Source organism: Dromiciops gliroides, chromosome 2 (genome assembly GCF_019393635.1).
Source record: "Dromiciops gliroides isolate mDroGli1 chromosome 2, mDroGli1.pri, whole genome shotgun sequence".
Taxonomy (NCBI): Eukaryota; Metazoa; Chordata; class Mammalia; order Microbiotheria; family Microbiotheriidae; genus Dromiciops; species Dromiciops gliroides.
This window is the reverse complement of record NC_057862.1, coordinates 664,824,605-664,839,798: the sequence shown is the minus strand read 5'-3', so window position 1 is coordinate 664,839,798 and position 15,194 is coordinate 664,824,605. Positions and strand designations below refer to the sequence as shown.

The 15,194-nt window shown below is 43.2% G+C and overlaps 1 protein-coding gene across 1 annotated transcript in view; it reads left to right on the top strand.

Moving 5' to 3' along the window:
• The first annotated feature begins 8,636 nt into the window (after positions 1 to 8,636).
• Positions 8,637 to 15,194, top strand: part of KDM3A (lysine demethylase 3A) — an 83,262-nt gene continuing 76,704 nt past the window's right edge. Inside the window, exons 1-2 of the mRNA XM_043983033.1 lie at positions 8,637 to 8,827; positions 9,191 to 9,426. Of these exons, the coding sequence (XP_043838968.1) occupies positions 9,241 to 9,426 (186 nt within the window). The 5' untranslated portion in view covers positions 8,637 to 8,827; positions 9,191 to 9,240. The remainder of the gene's footprint in view (positions 8,828 to 9,190; positions 9,427 to 15,194) is intronic.

The following is a 15,194-nucleotide window of genomic DNA, read 5'->3' as shown; positions in this document are numbered from 1 at the left end:
TGGTTGGAGTATTCTGTTAGTCCCCCCCCCCCCCCAGTTATTTGGATATTGTCTCCCCCATTAGAGCAGAGTTCTTGGAAGAGTAGGAACTGTTTCCCAGCTTTCTTTGCATCTGCAGCACTTAGCACAGGGCCCAGCACAGAGTGGGAGCTTAATAAAGGTTTGTTGGCTGGTGAGAGTGAGAATGAAGAGGAGACAGATTCATGAAACATTCCAGAAATTGAACTGCCAAGAGTTAAACACTGATTGAAAGTCTGCAAGGAGGGATGAAGGTTCAGGGACAATCCCCCAGCTTCTAAGCACTCATTTGAGAGTAGGGAAATGACAGTCTTACCAGCAGGAACAGGAACAGCAGGAAAAGAAGCAGGTTTTGGAGGGAAGATGACAAGTTCAGTTTCATAACAAATGAGGTTCAAGTTCAAGTTTTTCAGGTGGCTACTGCCAAAGACCTCACCATTTAGTGGTAAGCAGATGGGCAATGAACCTCTCCAAACTTAGCTGGGGTTGGGGGGGGTGTCTTTGGAGAGAAGTCTATCACCAGGGTTTTAGGACAAGCTTTTAAAACAAGCTTTTAAGATAGAACTGGGTATAGTTGGGTATAGGATCCACTTGCAAAGCTTCTCAGATCTAGGGTTCTTTTTGCATTCAAACACAGGATTTAAGGACACATCAGTGGTGGAAATGTCCAGGGGGATATCTTTATTGTCCTATCCCTAGTACTGTACTATTTTTTTTTGGTGGGGCAATGAGGGTTAAGTGACTTGCCCAGGGTCACACAGCTAGTAAGTGTCAAGTGTCTGAGGTCAGATTTGAACTCAGTTCCTCCTGTATCCAGGACCAGTGCTTTATCTACTGCACCACCTAGCTGCCCTGAGTACTGTACTATTGTAGAGTCAGCAAGACAACAAATATTTATTAAATGCCTCCTCTGCCTTAGGCTCTGTGCTAATCACTGGTGATACAAAAATCAAAAGACACTACTCTCTAGGAGCTTACAATCTAATGGAGGGAGACAATATGCAAACAAATAGCTGAGGGAAGGCCCTAACTTCTAGAGGAGTTGGGAAATGCTTCCTATAGGTGGGGTTCTAATTGGGACTTAAAGGAAACCAAGGAATGAGAAGAAGGACCTGAGGAGGGAGAGCATTCCAGGAATGGGGAACCAAGAAAATACCAAAAGCCAAGAGAAGGAAGCCTTTCACACTCAGTAGGAAAGCAATTGTTCTTTTCACCTAAGACTCATATAAGGTCAAGTGAAGTCATTCCCAGCTTCTTGCTACTTTCCCTCAGGGATCCTACTTAGCAAGAGATGAAAAGCTCAGGGTCAGACAGAGCAGAGATGTCCTTTAGGTAGATAGTTGAAAAATATGGTTCTGCAATCGAGGAGAAAGATTCAAGGCCTGGAAGCTAGATAATGCTGCTAATGCATAACTTTTTTTTTTAAGCTAACCTAGCTAACCTCTCAATAAACTGTTCATATAAACTTTATTGAGCCATTCCCCAATCATTGGGCATATACTTTGCTTTCAATTCTTTGCTATGACAAAAAGTGTTGCCATAAAGATTTTAGTGTGTATGGGGCTTTTCTTATCATTCCTCTCCTTGGGGTATAAGCCTATGGTCAAAAGGTATGAATATTTTATTAATTTTATTTGTAAAACTCCAAAATGGTGTACTGATTCACAGCCCCACCAACGGTGCCTAAGTGTATCTATCTTCCTATAATCCCTCCAAAATTGGACTTTTCCTTTCTTTTGTTATCCTTGTCAATTTGCCAGGTATGAAGTGAGATCTCAGGGTGTTTTTTTTTAATTTCCCCTTATTATTACAACAAATGCTTTTTCATTGCTTGATTAACTATAGGGAGAGGAGCAGAAGAACCTTAGACTTAGTTCAAACTCCTCCTCTTGGGTTGAGGCAGCAGAGTTTGGGATAGGGATCTTGACGTAAAACCATGTTGACCTGGGTGTATGTTAAGTCAACAAGTAAACAAGCACTGTAGAAAGGCATAGTATGTGTCAGGAAATGGGTGAAGTGCTGGTAATACAGATATGAGCAGAATGATAATTCCTGCCCTCAAAGAGCTTACATTCTAATGGAGAAAAAATTCTAAAAAAATTTTTTAAAGCCAGGCATTCCAGTGTTTCTGATAAAGGCCTCATCTCTAAAATATATAGGGAACTACATCAAATTTATAAGAATACAAGTCATTCCCCAATTGATAAATGGTCAAAGGATATGAATAGGAAGTTTTCAGATGAAGAAATCAAAGTTATCTATTACCATGTGAAAAAATGCTCAAAATCACAATTGATTAGAGAAATACAAATTAAAACAACTCTGAGGTAACACTTTACACCTATCAGATTGGCTAATATAACAAAAAAAATGTTGGAGAAGCTGTGGAGAAATTGGGATATTAATGCATTGTTGGTGGAGTTGTGAACTAATCCAACCATTCTGGAGAGCAATTTGGAACTATGGCCAAAGGGCTATGAGACTGTGCATACCCTTTGACCCAGTAATACAACTACTAGGTCTACATCCCAAAGAGATCATAGAAAAGGGAAAAGGACCCACATGTACAAAAATATTTATAGCAGCTTTCTTTGTGGTGGCAAAGAATTGGAAATGGAGGGGATGCCCATCAGTTGGGGAATGGCTGAACAAAGTTGTGGTAAATTAATGTAATGGCATACTATTGTGCTATAAGAAACGATGAGCAGGCAGATTTCAGAAAAACCTGGAAAGACTTAAGTGGACTGATGCTGAGTGAAGTGAGTATAAGCAGGAGAACATTGTACACAGTAACAGCAACACTGTGTGATGATCAACTGTGATAGACTTAGCTCTTCTCAGCAAGACAATTCCAAAGGACTCATGGTGGAAAATGCTCTTCACATACAGAAAAAAAAAAAAAACCTGTGGAATCTGAATTCAGATTGAACCATACCGTTTCTGCTTTTTGTTTGTGGTTTTTTTTTTTTTTGAGGTTTTCCCCCTTTTGTTTTGATTCTTCTTTCAAAATGTGACTAATGCAGAAATATATTTAAGGTGATTGTGTGCCTGTACACACGTACACAATCACCTTAAATATATCAGATTTCTTTTTTGTTGTTGTTGTTGGGTTCTTTTGTGTGTGAGGCAATTGAGGTTAAATGACTTGCCCAGGGTCACACAGCTACTAAGTGTCAAGTGTCTGAGCTCGGATTTGAACTCAGGTCCTCCTGAATCCAGGGCTGGTGCTCTATCCACTGTGCTACCTAGCTGCCTCTATCAGAGTTCTTTCTGTCTTGGGGAGAGGGGAAGGGAGGGAGAAAAATTTGGAACTCAAAATCTTATAAAAACAAATGTTGAAAACTATCTTTACATGTAACTGCAAAATAACAAAAAAGCCAGGCATCCTCTGACTGGAAGTCCAGTGTTGTTCATTCATGTTGCTTTTTTTAAAAGTAAGGAAGTAAAAGTGAGGAGGAAAACAAGGAGGGAGGGAGGGAGAGAGAGAGAGAATAGAGGTAGTGGGATCCAGGAAGGTATTTATTTTCTTTCTGTATGGGAGATTTGATGTTATGTGTAGGCAAAGAGGAAAGAACCAATGGAAAGAGGGGAGATTGAAGATTGCAGCAAAGGAGTGATGACTGAGCAAGCTCCTGAGGAAGATGGTTGGCCAGGGAATTAAGGGCATAGGCATAGTAGAGGATAGGAAATATGTTCCCTCCCTTCCTCCTTCAGAGTCGGAAAGAAGACACAAAGTTCTGAGATGAAGATTATAGATTTAGATCTGGAAGAGACTTGCATAGTTATCTAGTACTATTCTCTTTATTTTACTGGTCAGGAAGCTGAAATGTAGAGAGATTAAGCAGTTTGTATCAGTGGATCAGTGGTAGAGTCAGGATTTGAACTAAGGTCCTTTGCTCCTATTCAGTTGCTGCATGACACTGCTCAGACTTCTTCATAAATTAATAAATACAATTTAGATACAGTGCTTTAAGGTCTGCAATACAACAACTCTGGAAGGTAGGTGCTCATTTTCTTTATTTCACTGATAAGGAAACTGAGGATATGTCTTGCCAGAATCACACAGCTAGTAAGTGCCTGAGACAGGATTTGAATTCAGGTCTTCCAGACTCTAGGTTCATCAGTGTATACACTGTATTACCTACCAGCCAATAAGTGCTTCTGGTTGTTGTTGTTTAACATCACTGTAGTTGGGGCAGCTAGGTGGCGCAGTGGATAGAGCACTGGCCCCGGAGTCAGGAGGACCTGAGTTCAAATCCAGCCTCAGACACTTAACACTTACTAGCTGTGTGACCCTGGGCAAGTCACTTAACCCCAATTGCCTCACTAAAAAAACCAAACAGACAAAACAAAACAAACATCACTGTAGTTTCCCCCAGTATTCCTCCTCCCTCCCAGAGAGCCATGGTATATAACAGAGAATACTTTTTTTAGAGACAAAAAAAGAGAAAAAAGAGAGAAAACATATCAGTAAAACTGATTTTGGAAAGTCTGAAAACATGTGCAATATGCAATACCTGTGAACTCCCATCTCTGCAGAGGGTTGGGTAAGTGTGTCTTTTCATATCTATTTTTCAAGACATGCTTGTTATTTATAATTTTGCAACACTGACTTTTTTTTGCAGTTGCACTTATCATTTACATTGTTACAGTCCTTGTGTATATTGTTTTCTGGGCTCTGCTCCCTTCATCTGCTTTAGTTCAAGTAGACCTTTCCATGCTTCTCCAAGTCATCATTTCTTGCTACATAGTTGTATTCCATTACTTTTTTTAGCAACAATTTGTTTATTCTCCTATCAATGGACATCCACTTTGTTTCCAATTTTCTGCTGTCACAAAAAGTGCTGCTATAGGGGGCAGCTAGGTGGTACAGTGAACAAAGCACCAGCCCCAGATTCAGGAGAACATGAGTTCAAATGCAGCCTCAGACACTTGACTGTGTGATCCTGGGCAAGTCACTTAACCCTCATTGCCCTGCCCAAAAGAAAAAAGTGTTGCTATAAAGATTTTGGCTTTTCTTTGTATAAATGGTTTCCTAGGGTTATTAAGTTAAGGTCAAAGAGTGTGGATATTTTTTATTCCCATTTGCAAGACTCCAAATTGTTTTCCAAAATGGTTGTACTGATTCACAGCTCCACCAACTACAATGAATAATGGTTTAAGTCAAGAAGTCAACAAACATCATGTGTTCTCAGTTTTGAGAATACAAATGCAAACAGAATTGACAGTCCCTGACCTCTAGGAGTTTATGTTCAATGGGAAAAGATAATACATAAAAGGAAGCAATCAAGCTGTGGAAGGAGATGAAGGTGATGGTTACAGGCTGGGGGTATGGCAAAGAAAGTCTGGTGAGTCATCAGTTGTAGCCAGAGAAGGAAATAGGACATGGATAACTTGGGCTTCCTCCTTATAATTCCATTAGAAACCAGTCCCTTGGAAGAAGAGGCTGCTCAAGGGAGAGGTGCTTCCAATAAGATCGAGTTGAGGGGGAGGGGGCACTTCCAGGTAGAGGGATAGAAATGTCACTTCTACACACCTCTCAGGGATAACAAGTTGCAAAGAATGTGCTAGCCGATAGGGCTAGAGGGAAGGAGTTGACTTTGTCAGTGAAACCATAGTCTGGTCCCTAGCTTTAGTGACACAATTTCTAGATGCTCAAGGGCTGAAAGGAGAAAAGTTGTAATAGAAGCATCAGGGACTTTAATAGTGATGGATCGATTCCTAAAAACACTGGCTTCAGCAGGTGTGGGGCTCCACCTGAGAACATCAGCATAAATTTATAATAGCTAAAATTTTATCCCATTGGTCAGAACTTCCATTTGTTTCTTTAGATCCTTCCATTTGAATGAATAGGATGAATGAATGAAAAAAAATATTTTCTATGTGTCTGTTACTCCACTAAGTGCTGAGACCTATTTACTAAAAAATAGAGAGTCTTTGGCCTCAAGGAATTTACATTCTAATGGGTAGAAGTGATTCATATAGGGAGTTGGTGCCCAAGGAAGGGAGTTTTGGTTTGGAGTGGCACAAGGATGGTGAACTGATTGCATTCAATTGATTGAAACCAATACCTCTTCTCCTTCCATCCCCATTCCCAATGGCAATTCTTCCTGTGGTGTGCTGGAAAGCCACACATGTTCCAATGTTTGTATAGCCTTCCAATCTACCTATTTTGATCCATTTTTTAAATACAGGATCTAGAGGGTGTAATAAAATCCCATGGCCAATTACAACATGAGTTTTTATATTGTTATTCCACTTCAAGTGACTTTTAAAGAATTTTCAAGCTCAGTCTAAGCTTGTCTGATCCATGCATGGTTCTAATGAAGGCATCAAGGCACATAAAATGTGGTGGTGGTGGTGGGGGGGTGGTTTTAACCTCAACCATGCATATCTACCCACTTATTTTGGTTTTTTCCATTCTTAGTTTTGACTACTCTTCCTAATTTGGAGGTTTTTTAGTACCTAAGCTAGAGTTATTTACCTTGTTACTATAAATTTCCTCAGAGAGGGAAATTCCTTACTCCTGAGGTATAAGTATAAGACATCTACATTAGGGAATCACAAGAAATGTGAACATTGAACGAAGTTTTTTTGTTATCTCTTCATGAGTCTACTTTTATAATACTTTTAGAATAATGAAAATGAGACAACTTTCAATTTGTTAACTTAATGCTTGAGAAAAGGAAGATGGAATTTAACATCTAAGTGAGAGCTTAAAAGTAATCTACATTTTCCTATATATTTCAAATTGATCAGTTTTCTTCCTTGCATATTGAAATCCTACCCACTCTGGCTAATTGATTTTTACCTTATCAGTGGACCTTCCCCTCTGAAATCCTATAGCAATTGATATAGTGGCAAGAACTGCAGACTGAGAGTCAGGAGATAGGTGGGGGTCTAATCCTATTTCTGTCAGTCACTAGCTAGGTGACAAATCACCTCTTTAAGGCAGTAATTTGACTTTTCTCAGTGCAAACGACTATTTTGTCATCTTTGCCAATTTTCTGGGTGTCTGAAAAAAACTTCAGTGATGTTCTAATTTGCATGTTTCTTATTATTTGGAACAAATTTTCACACGACCATTAATACTTTGCAATTCTTTTGAGTCATTTGTTTATATCCTTTAACCATTTATCCACTTTAGAAGGCCTCCTAGTTTTTTTTTTCTTGTTTTGTTTTGGTTCTCTTTGTATCATGGGTATCAGATGCTTTGCAGATATTTGACTCCAAAATTATTTTTCCTGAATGAACAGCATTCCTTATTATTCTAGTGGCATTATTTTAAATTCTGTACAACTAAAATGATCTATTTTATCTTTTTATGATCAGCACTATCCCTTGTTTAGCTAAGAACTCTTCCCCCTAGCCATATGTCAAAGTTACTTTACCAAGTTCTCTTTTCATTTTAATGGTGTGACTTTGGGTATTCATTAATATTAATTTTGAACTTCTTATGGAATAACTACAGGTCTACACTTATTTCTGCCAGATTCTCTTCATTTCCCCTGGAGTTTGTCAAATGGGGAGTTGTTCCCCAAGTACTTTGTGCTCTTTAGTAAGCACTAGCCTATTTTTCCTGATTCTCCTCTTGGCCTGTAGCACTAATGCTCTTTAATTCTTTTTTGGCTAGCACCAGGCTGCTTTGCTGATTGTTACTTCACATTTAGTTAGATACACGGTCTTGTCCTGTAAGGTGTGCGCCCAACAGCGGCCCGCTGGTGGCAGGGTCATGCCTCTTTCCTTTGTCCTTCAAAATCAACTCCTTTCCCAATTGACTCCCATTGCATCATCCCGGTTACCCCCAGCCTTCGCCTGTCCTGCCCAATGCCACTCTCCCGAGGATCTCGCCTTTCTGCTTCCACAAACAAGTCCACTGCACGACACGGACTCAAGTTTGCACGACTCTGCCCTTCAAACGCCGCAGGCCCCACCAGGGCTTGGCCATTCTTCATTTAGCTCAAGATGGCGGGCCGTACACGTTCCAAGACCAGAAAGCTACGTATGCGCCTGCGCCCCCGGACGCCACCTGGCTCAGCGGCCTTCGCTCGTGTCCCTGTTCCGCCCTCACAAAGCCGGGTGCGCTTGCGCCGGGTCCGCCCCTCCGGACCGGGCTCACTCCGCCCTCTTTCTGAGTACGCCTGGAACCGCACGTAGAACTCTTCCCCGGCGGCTTTCCCCTCCCCCTTCCGAGATCCTTCCGCCCCCTGTGAGGCGCGTCCTTGATCCTAAAGAGCAAAAGGGATTAGCCCCTAAAACTTTATAGGTGATTCTTCCCTGGGGGTACCACGACTTCCTTTTCTGCTTTCCACAAAGTTGAACGTTTCTGCAGGGGAGAACTCCTTTATATAGTCCTCGGGTCCCCGTAGGGAAAGAATAGGCCGCTGGCGGAGGGATCTTTCTCACTCCGCGCAGTCAGTCTGACGGAGAAGGGGGGGTCGTACTGGAGTTGGGAAGGGAGGGGGCGGGAGGGACGCGAAGAGGGGTGGGGGAGCCAAGGAATTGTTTTCCCCTTCGCCCCGCCTCCGGATTCGCGACCAGTAGCAGGAGCCGACTCTCCCCGGGGCCCCGCCCATCCCCCTCGCGCCGGCCAATAAACGGAGGCAGCGGCTGGAGGGGGCGGGCACGGGCTCTGTGCGTGTCTGGCTAGAGCGTTTGGACCGAGCCGAAGGGAGATCACGGTCGGAGGCTCCGCCGTTCGCGGAGCGGGAGCACCGGCTAAGCGGCCCAGCTTCGGGCGCCGGGGGCAGGCGGGAACACGCGGCCCGAAGAGGCCGTTGAGGAGGGCGAGAGTGCGGGACGCCGGCCGGTAAATCCCCGGCGGAGCCCGGGCTCGGCCGGGACCGGGTGGGGCGGGAGGGACTGACTGGAAAGGGCGGGGTGCGAGGGCGGGGCAGTTGGGCCGCCTCCCCCGGGACCCAGGGGCCGCCGCCGTTCCGCCGGATCGGTTTTAAAGCCCCGCGCGGCGAGCGGGGGCCGCGTGGGCCGGGCGGCTCCCGGGGCGGGGGCGGGGGCGGTGCCGCCTCCTCCGGGCGGCCCTCCTGACGGCCGCCTCCCCTCCCCCCTTCCTCGGTCCGCCCCTCCCTGCGCCGGCTCGGGCCCTCCCCTCCCGTCCGCGCCCGCCGCCCCCGCGCCCCCCCGCCCCCCCGCTCCCCCTTGTTTTCCTTTAAAGGGAGGCGGCGGCCGAGCCCGCCCTCCGCACGCGCCCGCCCGCCCGCGGACATGGTGCTCACGCTCGGAGAAAGTTGGCCGGTCTTGGTCGGCAAGAGGTTCCTCAGCGTGTCGGCCTCCAAGGAGTGCGGGGGCAGCGGCCACAGCTTCGACGTGGAGCGCGTGGACGAGTGGCCCTGGGTGTCGGGCACCATCCGGGCCGTGTCCCACATCGACGTGTCCAAGAAGGACCTGAAGGTGAGCGGGGCGCGGGGGCCGGGGCGCGCGCTGTCCGGCCGGCCCCCAGCCGAGCCCCGAGGGGCGGGGAGAGCCCCGACTCTGCGGAAATGCCGCCTTCCTAAAAGACGTTTAAGGACGTTTTTCTGGTTCTTTGGGGAGGGGGGGCGCAAGTGGTAAACTTCAGAGGCGTGTTCGAGATTAAGCATGACTTTTTTGGGGCGGAGTTTGGTTCTGCTCGGTGTGTTGGGGTGGGCGTTTGTCCATATATGGTGGGTCAGGGGTGGGTTCCTGATTGCATAGGTTGAGTCTATAGGTGGGTGTGGAATTTGCCCACATATGGTGGAGTAGGGGTGGAGCTGTCCTGGAGATGGTAAGCTGCAGAATTGGCTTTGAAGTGCCCTACTTTGAGATCTTCTGGCTAGGGCCCTGGGGAAAAGGGGAGCCAGGAGTCCCCGTGGTATTTACCAGGACCAGGCTTTGACCCTTTTATCAGTTCGAGCTCTTCCAAGATGAGTGAATTCTGGCATTCTCTAATGGAATCATTGGTGTGAAAGGATTCTCTGGAACACAACAGAGTCGAAGCCATTGTACCAACAAAGACTCCTTTGTGCAAAAATAGCTTGCAATAAGTGCCCATTACGAGCTGCCCAAAGTGATGACTTTGGAAGAAGCTTCTATCGAAAGGAAAGATAGTTTAATTTTCTCTTCGCTTGGGCATCTAAACCTAGCTTTTAAAATTGTTTTGAAGATTGATTGAAGGCATACAAATGAATTTAAGGCGGTAACGATTGAGTTTTCAGTATGTTTTACCTGGTAGACTAATCAGAAGATAACTTTCATATCGTCAAACCAGTATTATTCAAAGAAAAAGTGTTTGAATAAATGGACGCTGAAAATTCAATCAGTAGTTATTAGGTCCCTACTATGTGACAGGCACTGTGCTAGGCATTGGGAATGGAAAAGACCAGGGTATAATCCATGGGGAGAAACAGTCAACATATACTAAATGCCTGCTGCAAATATGAAAAAATCCGTGCTCAAAAGGAGTTTATATTCAAATGAAATAATGTGTAAAATGGTTTGCAAACTTGAAAACTTCATGGGGTTGCACATACATATGCTTACAGCATAGATATAAAGTGAATAATTACAAAGGAGTTAAATGATTGGGTTGTTAGGGAGAGAAAAGGCTTTTAGTGCTTGGGGGATCTGGAAAGGTTGGTGCTTGAGTTGCTTATCTGGAAATAGAGCCTTGGTTTTGGAAGGTATGGACTATTATTATGAATATCAAAGAAGTGGAGTTGGTTGTGTACCTGAATGCTAGAGATTGGAGTACTAACCCTTTCAACTGGGAAGGTAGGTTGGGGCCAGGTTGTGAAGGAAAGGCTTTAAAAGTGAAATGGAGAGTTCATACCTTACCCTAGAGGCCATTGGGAGCTTGTAGGGAAGTACCTCCATGTGGCTGCAGTAGGGAGGATGGGTTGTAGTTAGGTGGATGCTGTCTAGAAGTGATGGGAACCTGTGGTAGCTGGATGTCAGAAAGGGTCAGATGGGAGAGATGTCGTGGAGTCTACTGGTTGGCTAAGTGTTGAAGTTACAAGCCTAGGAGATTATCTTCAACAGAAATAGTGATGTTTGGAAGAGGGGAGGGTTTTTGAGGAAAGATAATGGCTTTGGGTTGGACATGTGAGTTTTAGGTTTCTCCAGGACATCCAGTTTGAAATGTTCTATAGGCAAGGACTAAACTTAGGAGGGAAATGGGGCTGGGTATATATATAGATATGGATATAGATATAGATATAGATAGATAGATCTATGAGTCATCTGCATAGAGAGGAGTTAATAAACCCATGGGAGGTTATGAAGTTACCAAGGGAGAAGAGAGTCTGTAGGGTAGTGGGTATGATGTAGATGATGAACTACTGAATAAGACACAGAAGCAATCAGACAGAAGGAAAGAAGAGAGGGGTGTCAGGAAAACCTGGTCGAGACGCTTAATGGTTGTCTTGTGGTAGGAGGACTGGGAATTTAAGTTTGCAATTGAGGCTGTTGATTACTTTGGAAAGAGGAGTTTTATTTGAGGTTTGAAGGCGAATTATAAAAATTATAAAATATATAAATTATAAAGGAGTGTGATAGGACAGGAATCAAAGGCTGCAAGTGTAGACATTTTTCCAAGGAGTTTGAGAGGAGAGACATAAAATAATACTATTCCTAAATGTTATATAGTATGTAACTATATGTATATAGTATAAGTAGATATATAGTATAACTATAAAGTATATAACTAATACCAAATGTTATATAGTATATAACAAATTAATATAATAACAACGACAGTTTGAGGGAATGGTAACAATCTAGAAAAAATGAATTGGGGAGATGTGGGCATGTTTTGGGGTTAGTAAGGAAGGAACCAGTAGATTAGAAGAGATTGATTTGAGAGGGTGGATGGATAATTGAGTATGCAGTCTATTGCAGAAATTGAATGGGATGAGATCAAGGGCACATGAAAGTGATTGAAGGGGGTGATCCATTTGTCAGAGACTAGAGGCAATGAGTAAATTGGGAGAGGTATCTTGGGCTTTTGAGCTGAGGAGAATGGAAGAGTTAGTTCTGATCAACTGTCCTCTTGTTTTCTTAGTAAAGTAAGATGGTCCTTATCTTGGCAGGGAAGTGGAATAGCGATGGTTGGAGTCTTTTTTTTTTTTTTGCAGGCAATGGGGGGTTAAGTGACTTGCCCAGGGTCACACAGCTAGTAAGTGTCAAGTGTCTGAGGCTGGATTTGAACTCAGGTACTCCTGAATCCGGGGCCAGTGCTTTAACTACTGCGCCATCTAGCTGCCCCAATGGTTGGAGTCTTAAGGGGAGAAAAAAAGATTTGTATTATCCTTAGTGGGAAGTGAGATAGGGAATCTATTTGGGTGGAATAAAGTTTACCTTGCTGCATATACATATATAATATGTAAAGTACTTGGGGGTGGAATCAGATGCAACCAGGGTGGCATTTACGCCCAACCTTGAATAAAACCTCCTGATTTCAAGAGGTGAAGGTGAGGTAGCAGGGAGAGCCCACAGAGAATAGCCTTTCGTGCCAAACAGAGGCATTTGTTTTGGATCCTAGAGGTAATAAGGAGCCACTGGAACCTTCTAGTCAGGGGATTGGCCCAGAAAGTCATCTGTGCTTTAGGACTGCCCTTTGGGCAGTTGGTTGGAGAATGGATTTTAGAGGAAGATATACAAAGCTAGAGACCACATAGCCCTTGTCTTCAAAGGGTTAGAGTATATCAATCACATGTCTTGTCCTGTACCTCTTGGTTTATTTTTTTTCTCTCTGTCCCTTTCCAAACCACTTATTCTGATTCTGGTGTGGAAGGTAAATTAGTTTAAGCTGCCTTCCCTATGTTATAGTATTGAATGTAAAACAGAGGTCAGTAGTCCAATACATTTGCTGTCTCCCATCTGTCCCTTGCAGTAGACTGTTTAGAAGACTGCTGAGCACTGTCTTGATGCTTAGCTGTGGGGGGGATGTCTTTGAAATTAAACAGCTGCCAAAGTACAGCATCTGTGTGGATCAAATTGATTTGATCAGCTGATTAAATATCAGAAATCTAAGTGTAAGGCTATGTCTGGATGCTCCCTCAGGTGGGTGAGAGCTGCAGTTGATCTCACTGAGCTTTCAGCCTTGTGTTTTGGTGGATTCAGTTCTCTAGAAGGGCTTTTCATTGTTCAACAACATAGTGATGGGAGGTTATAGTTGAATAGGTTAGATAGTTTACTGAACAGCTTTACTGGGTTAAATATGTTGATACCAGTTTTGATCTGTGTATTTGAGCTAATTTTGCACACAGTGTTTCAAAGTAACAGATACTTAATGACCATGTCAAGACCAAAATGTTACACTGGGGGCTAGATGGAGGGTGGGCTTGGATGAGCATCATAATCACTACTGAAAAAACAACTTAATGGCTACTAGCATTTATGTAGTGAGTGCTTCAAGCTTTGCCTAGTACTTTACAGATTTATTCATTTAACTGTCAGAACATCCCTGGGAGGTAGGTGCTGTTTGTCCCCATTTTACAAAGGAGGGTACTGAGGAAGGCAGAGGTTCAGTGAAATGCATGGATCACAAAGCTGGTGCTGAGGTGAGATTTGAACTTGGCCTTCCTGATTTCAAGGCCAGGGTTCTATACAGTGCACCACCTAACTACCTTCAAATTTTGAATCCTACCTCTCCAACCTCAATTCCCATCCAAAGAGAGAAGAAATTCTAGGTTTGGAGACAGAGGACCTCAAGTTCAAGCACTATCCTTGTGACTTTCATATTGTGAATGAGCAGGTCACTTGTTTTTTTTTCAGCCCTAGTTTATTCATTTGTAAAATAGGGCTAATTGTGTTTGCAGGATTACAGATACCCAAGGGGGTGGGTAGAAATACACATGTATAAAGTTAGCTGTCAGGAAGACTACATGGAGTGCAAGTGCCTGTGAAGAGTGGAAAACGAGTTGAAATTGCAGAGGGCTGTGGAAAGACACATGGCTAGTATGAGCAGAAAGTTAACTTGTTGTTGTTTGTCCTTTGTTCTTGAAGAGGCCCATGACATATGGTGGGGGTGGGGATGAGGGGGTAATATCATGACTTTCAGTGAATTGGATTTAAGTGAGGCAGGGCTATGCAAAAGTCATCAGCCACACTCCTCTAGAACCTTCTGGGTCCAGTGGCAATATATATATCAGGATAACTGGAGATGGCCCCTGATGTTTGAGGCAATGGGGTTAAGTGACCCATAGCCTGATAACAGGGTGACACCCTCTAGCAAACTTTTGGGAGGACTTGGACAAGGGTCTTACAAAATGGGTTTTGTGTGATCTGCTTTATTAGAGAAAACTTCCGAATTGATGAGACCATAGACTTAGAGTTGGATAGCAGGAGTCTCAGAGTCTGTCTAGTCCAATTTTCTCATTGAACAGATGAAGAATCTGGGGCTAAGAAGAGTGATGTGACCTGACCGGGGTCACATGGCCATTAAGTATCAGAGGTAATATAGCTTGAACTTAGTTAAACCTGCCTCTCATAGACCACTAATAGGACAAGCTGTGCTCTCTTTCACAACTATTCCTTGGATTCTGTTTTGAGACAGAATCCTGGGCTCAATGAGTCACAGACTAAGAGCTGGAAGGGACCATAGAAGTCATTTGATCCTACCCCAAGCCCTCTTGTTTCCAAAGTCAGTTTTCTTTTTTAATCATTTGGTGTTTCTTTCTGAGAACTTGGGATTTAGTTTTTCTGTCCAACTAAATCTTTTCATACTTTTTCTTTGTGATCAATTCTTGAGGCATTCATTTTGTGACTTATGCATGTAACTTCACTTTGAGTTATTTGTATGTGTTAATTTCATACTGTGACTTTGAAATATGAGAGTGAATTTATAAACAATCTGGAAATTCTGTTTTCTTATCAGTTCACAGGATTAATAGCCTGGAAATTAAAAGCATCCCACATATTTAAAAGGTTTCACTAACCTTATTTAGGTTGTTTTGAACATCTGGGTTGGGATCCTTTTGTGATTTTTAAACCTGTTTTGTATTATGTCCAGCATATAAAACTGCTACTCACCAAAAGCTAAATAATAATTGAACTCAATGTGAAGATAGTTTAAAAAAAAAAAAAGATGTGTGCGATTAAGAATATATTGTCTGGTTAAACTGTAAAGTAATTCTAGAGATGACAGACTTTCAAACAGTTCAAATACATTTTTCAATTTTATGTGTATTTAGAATATTTTC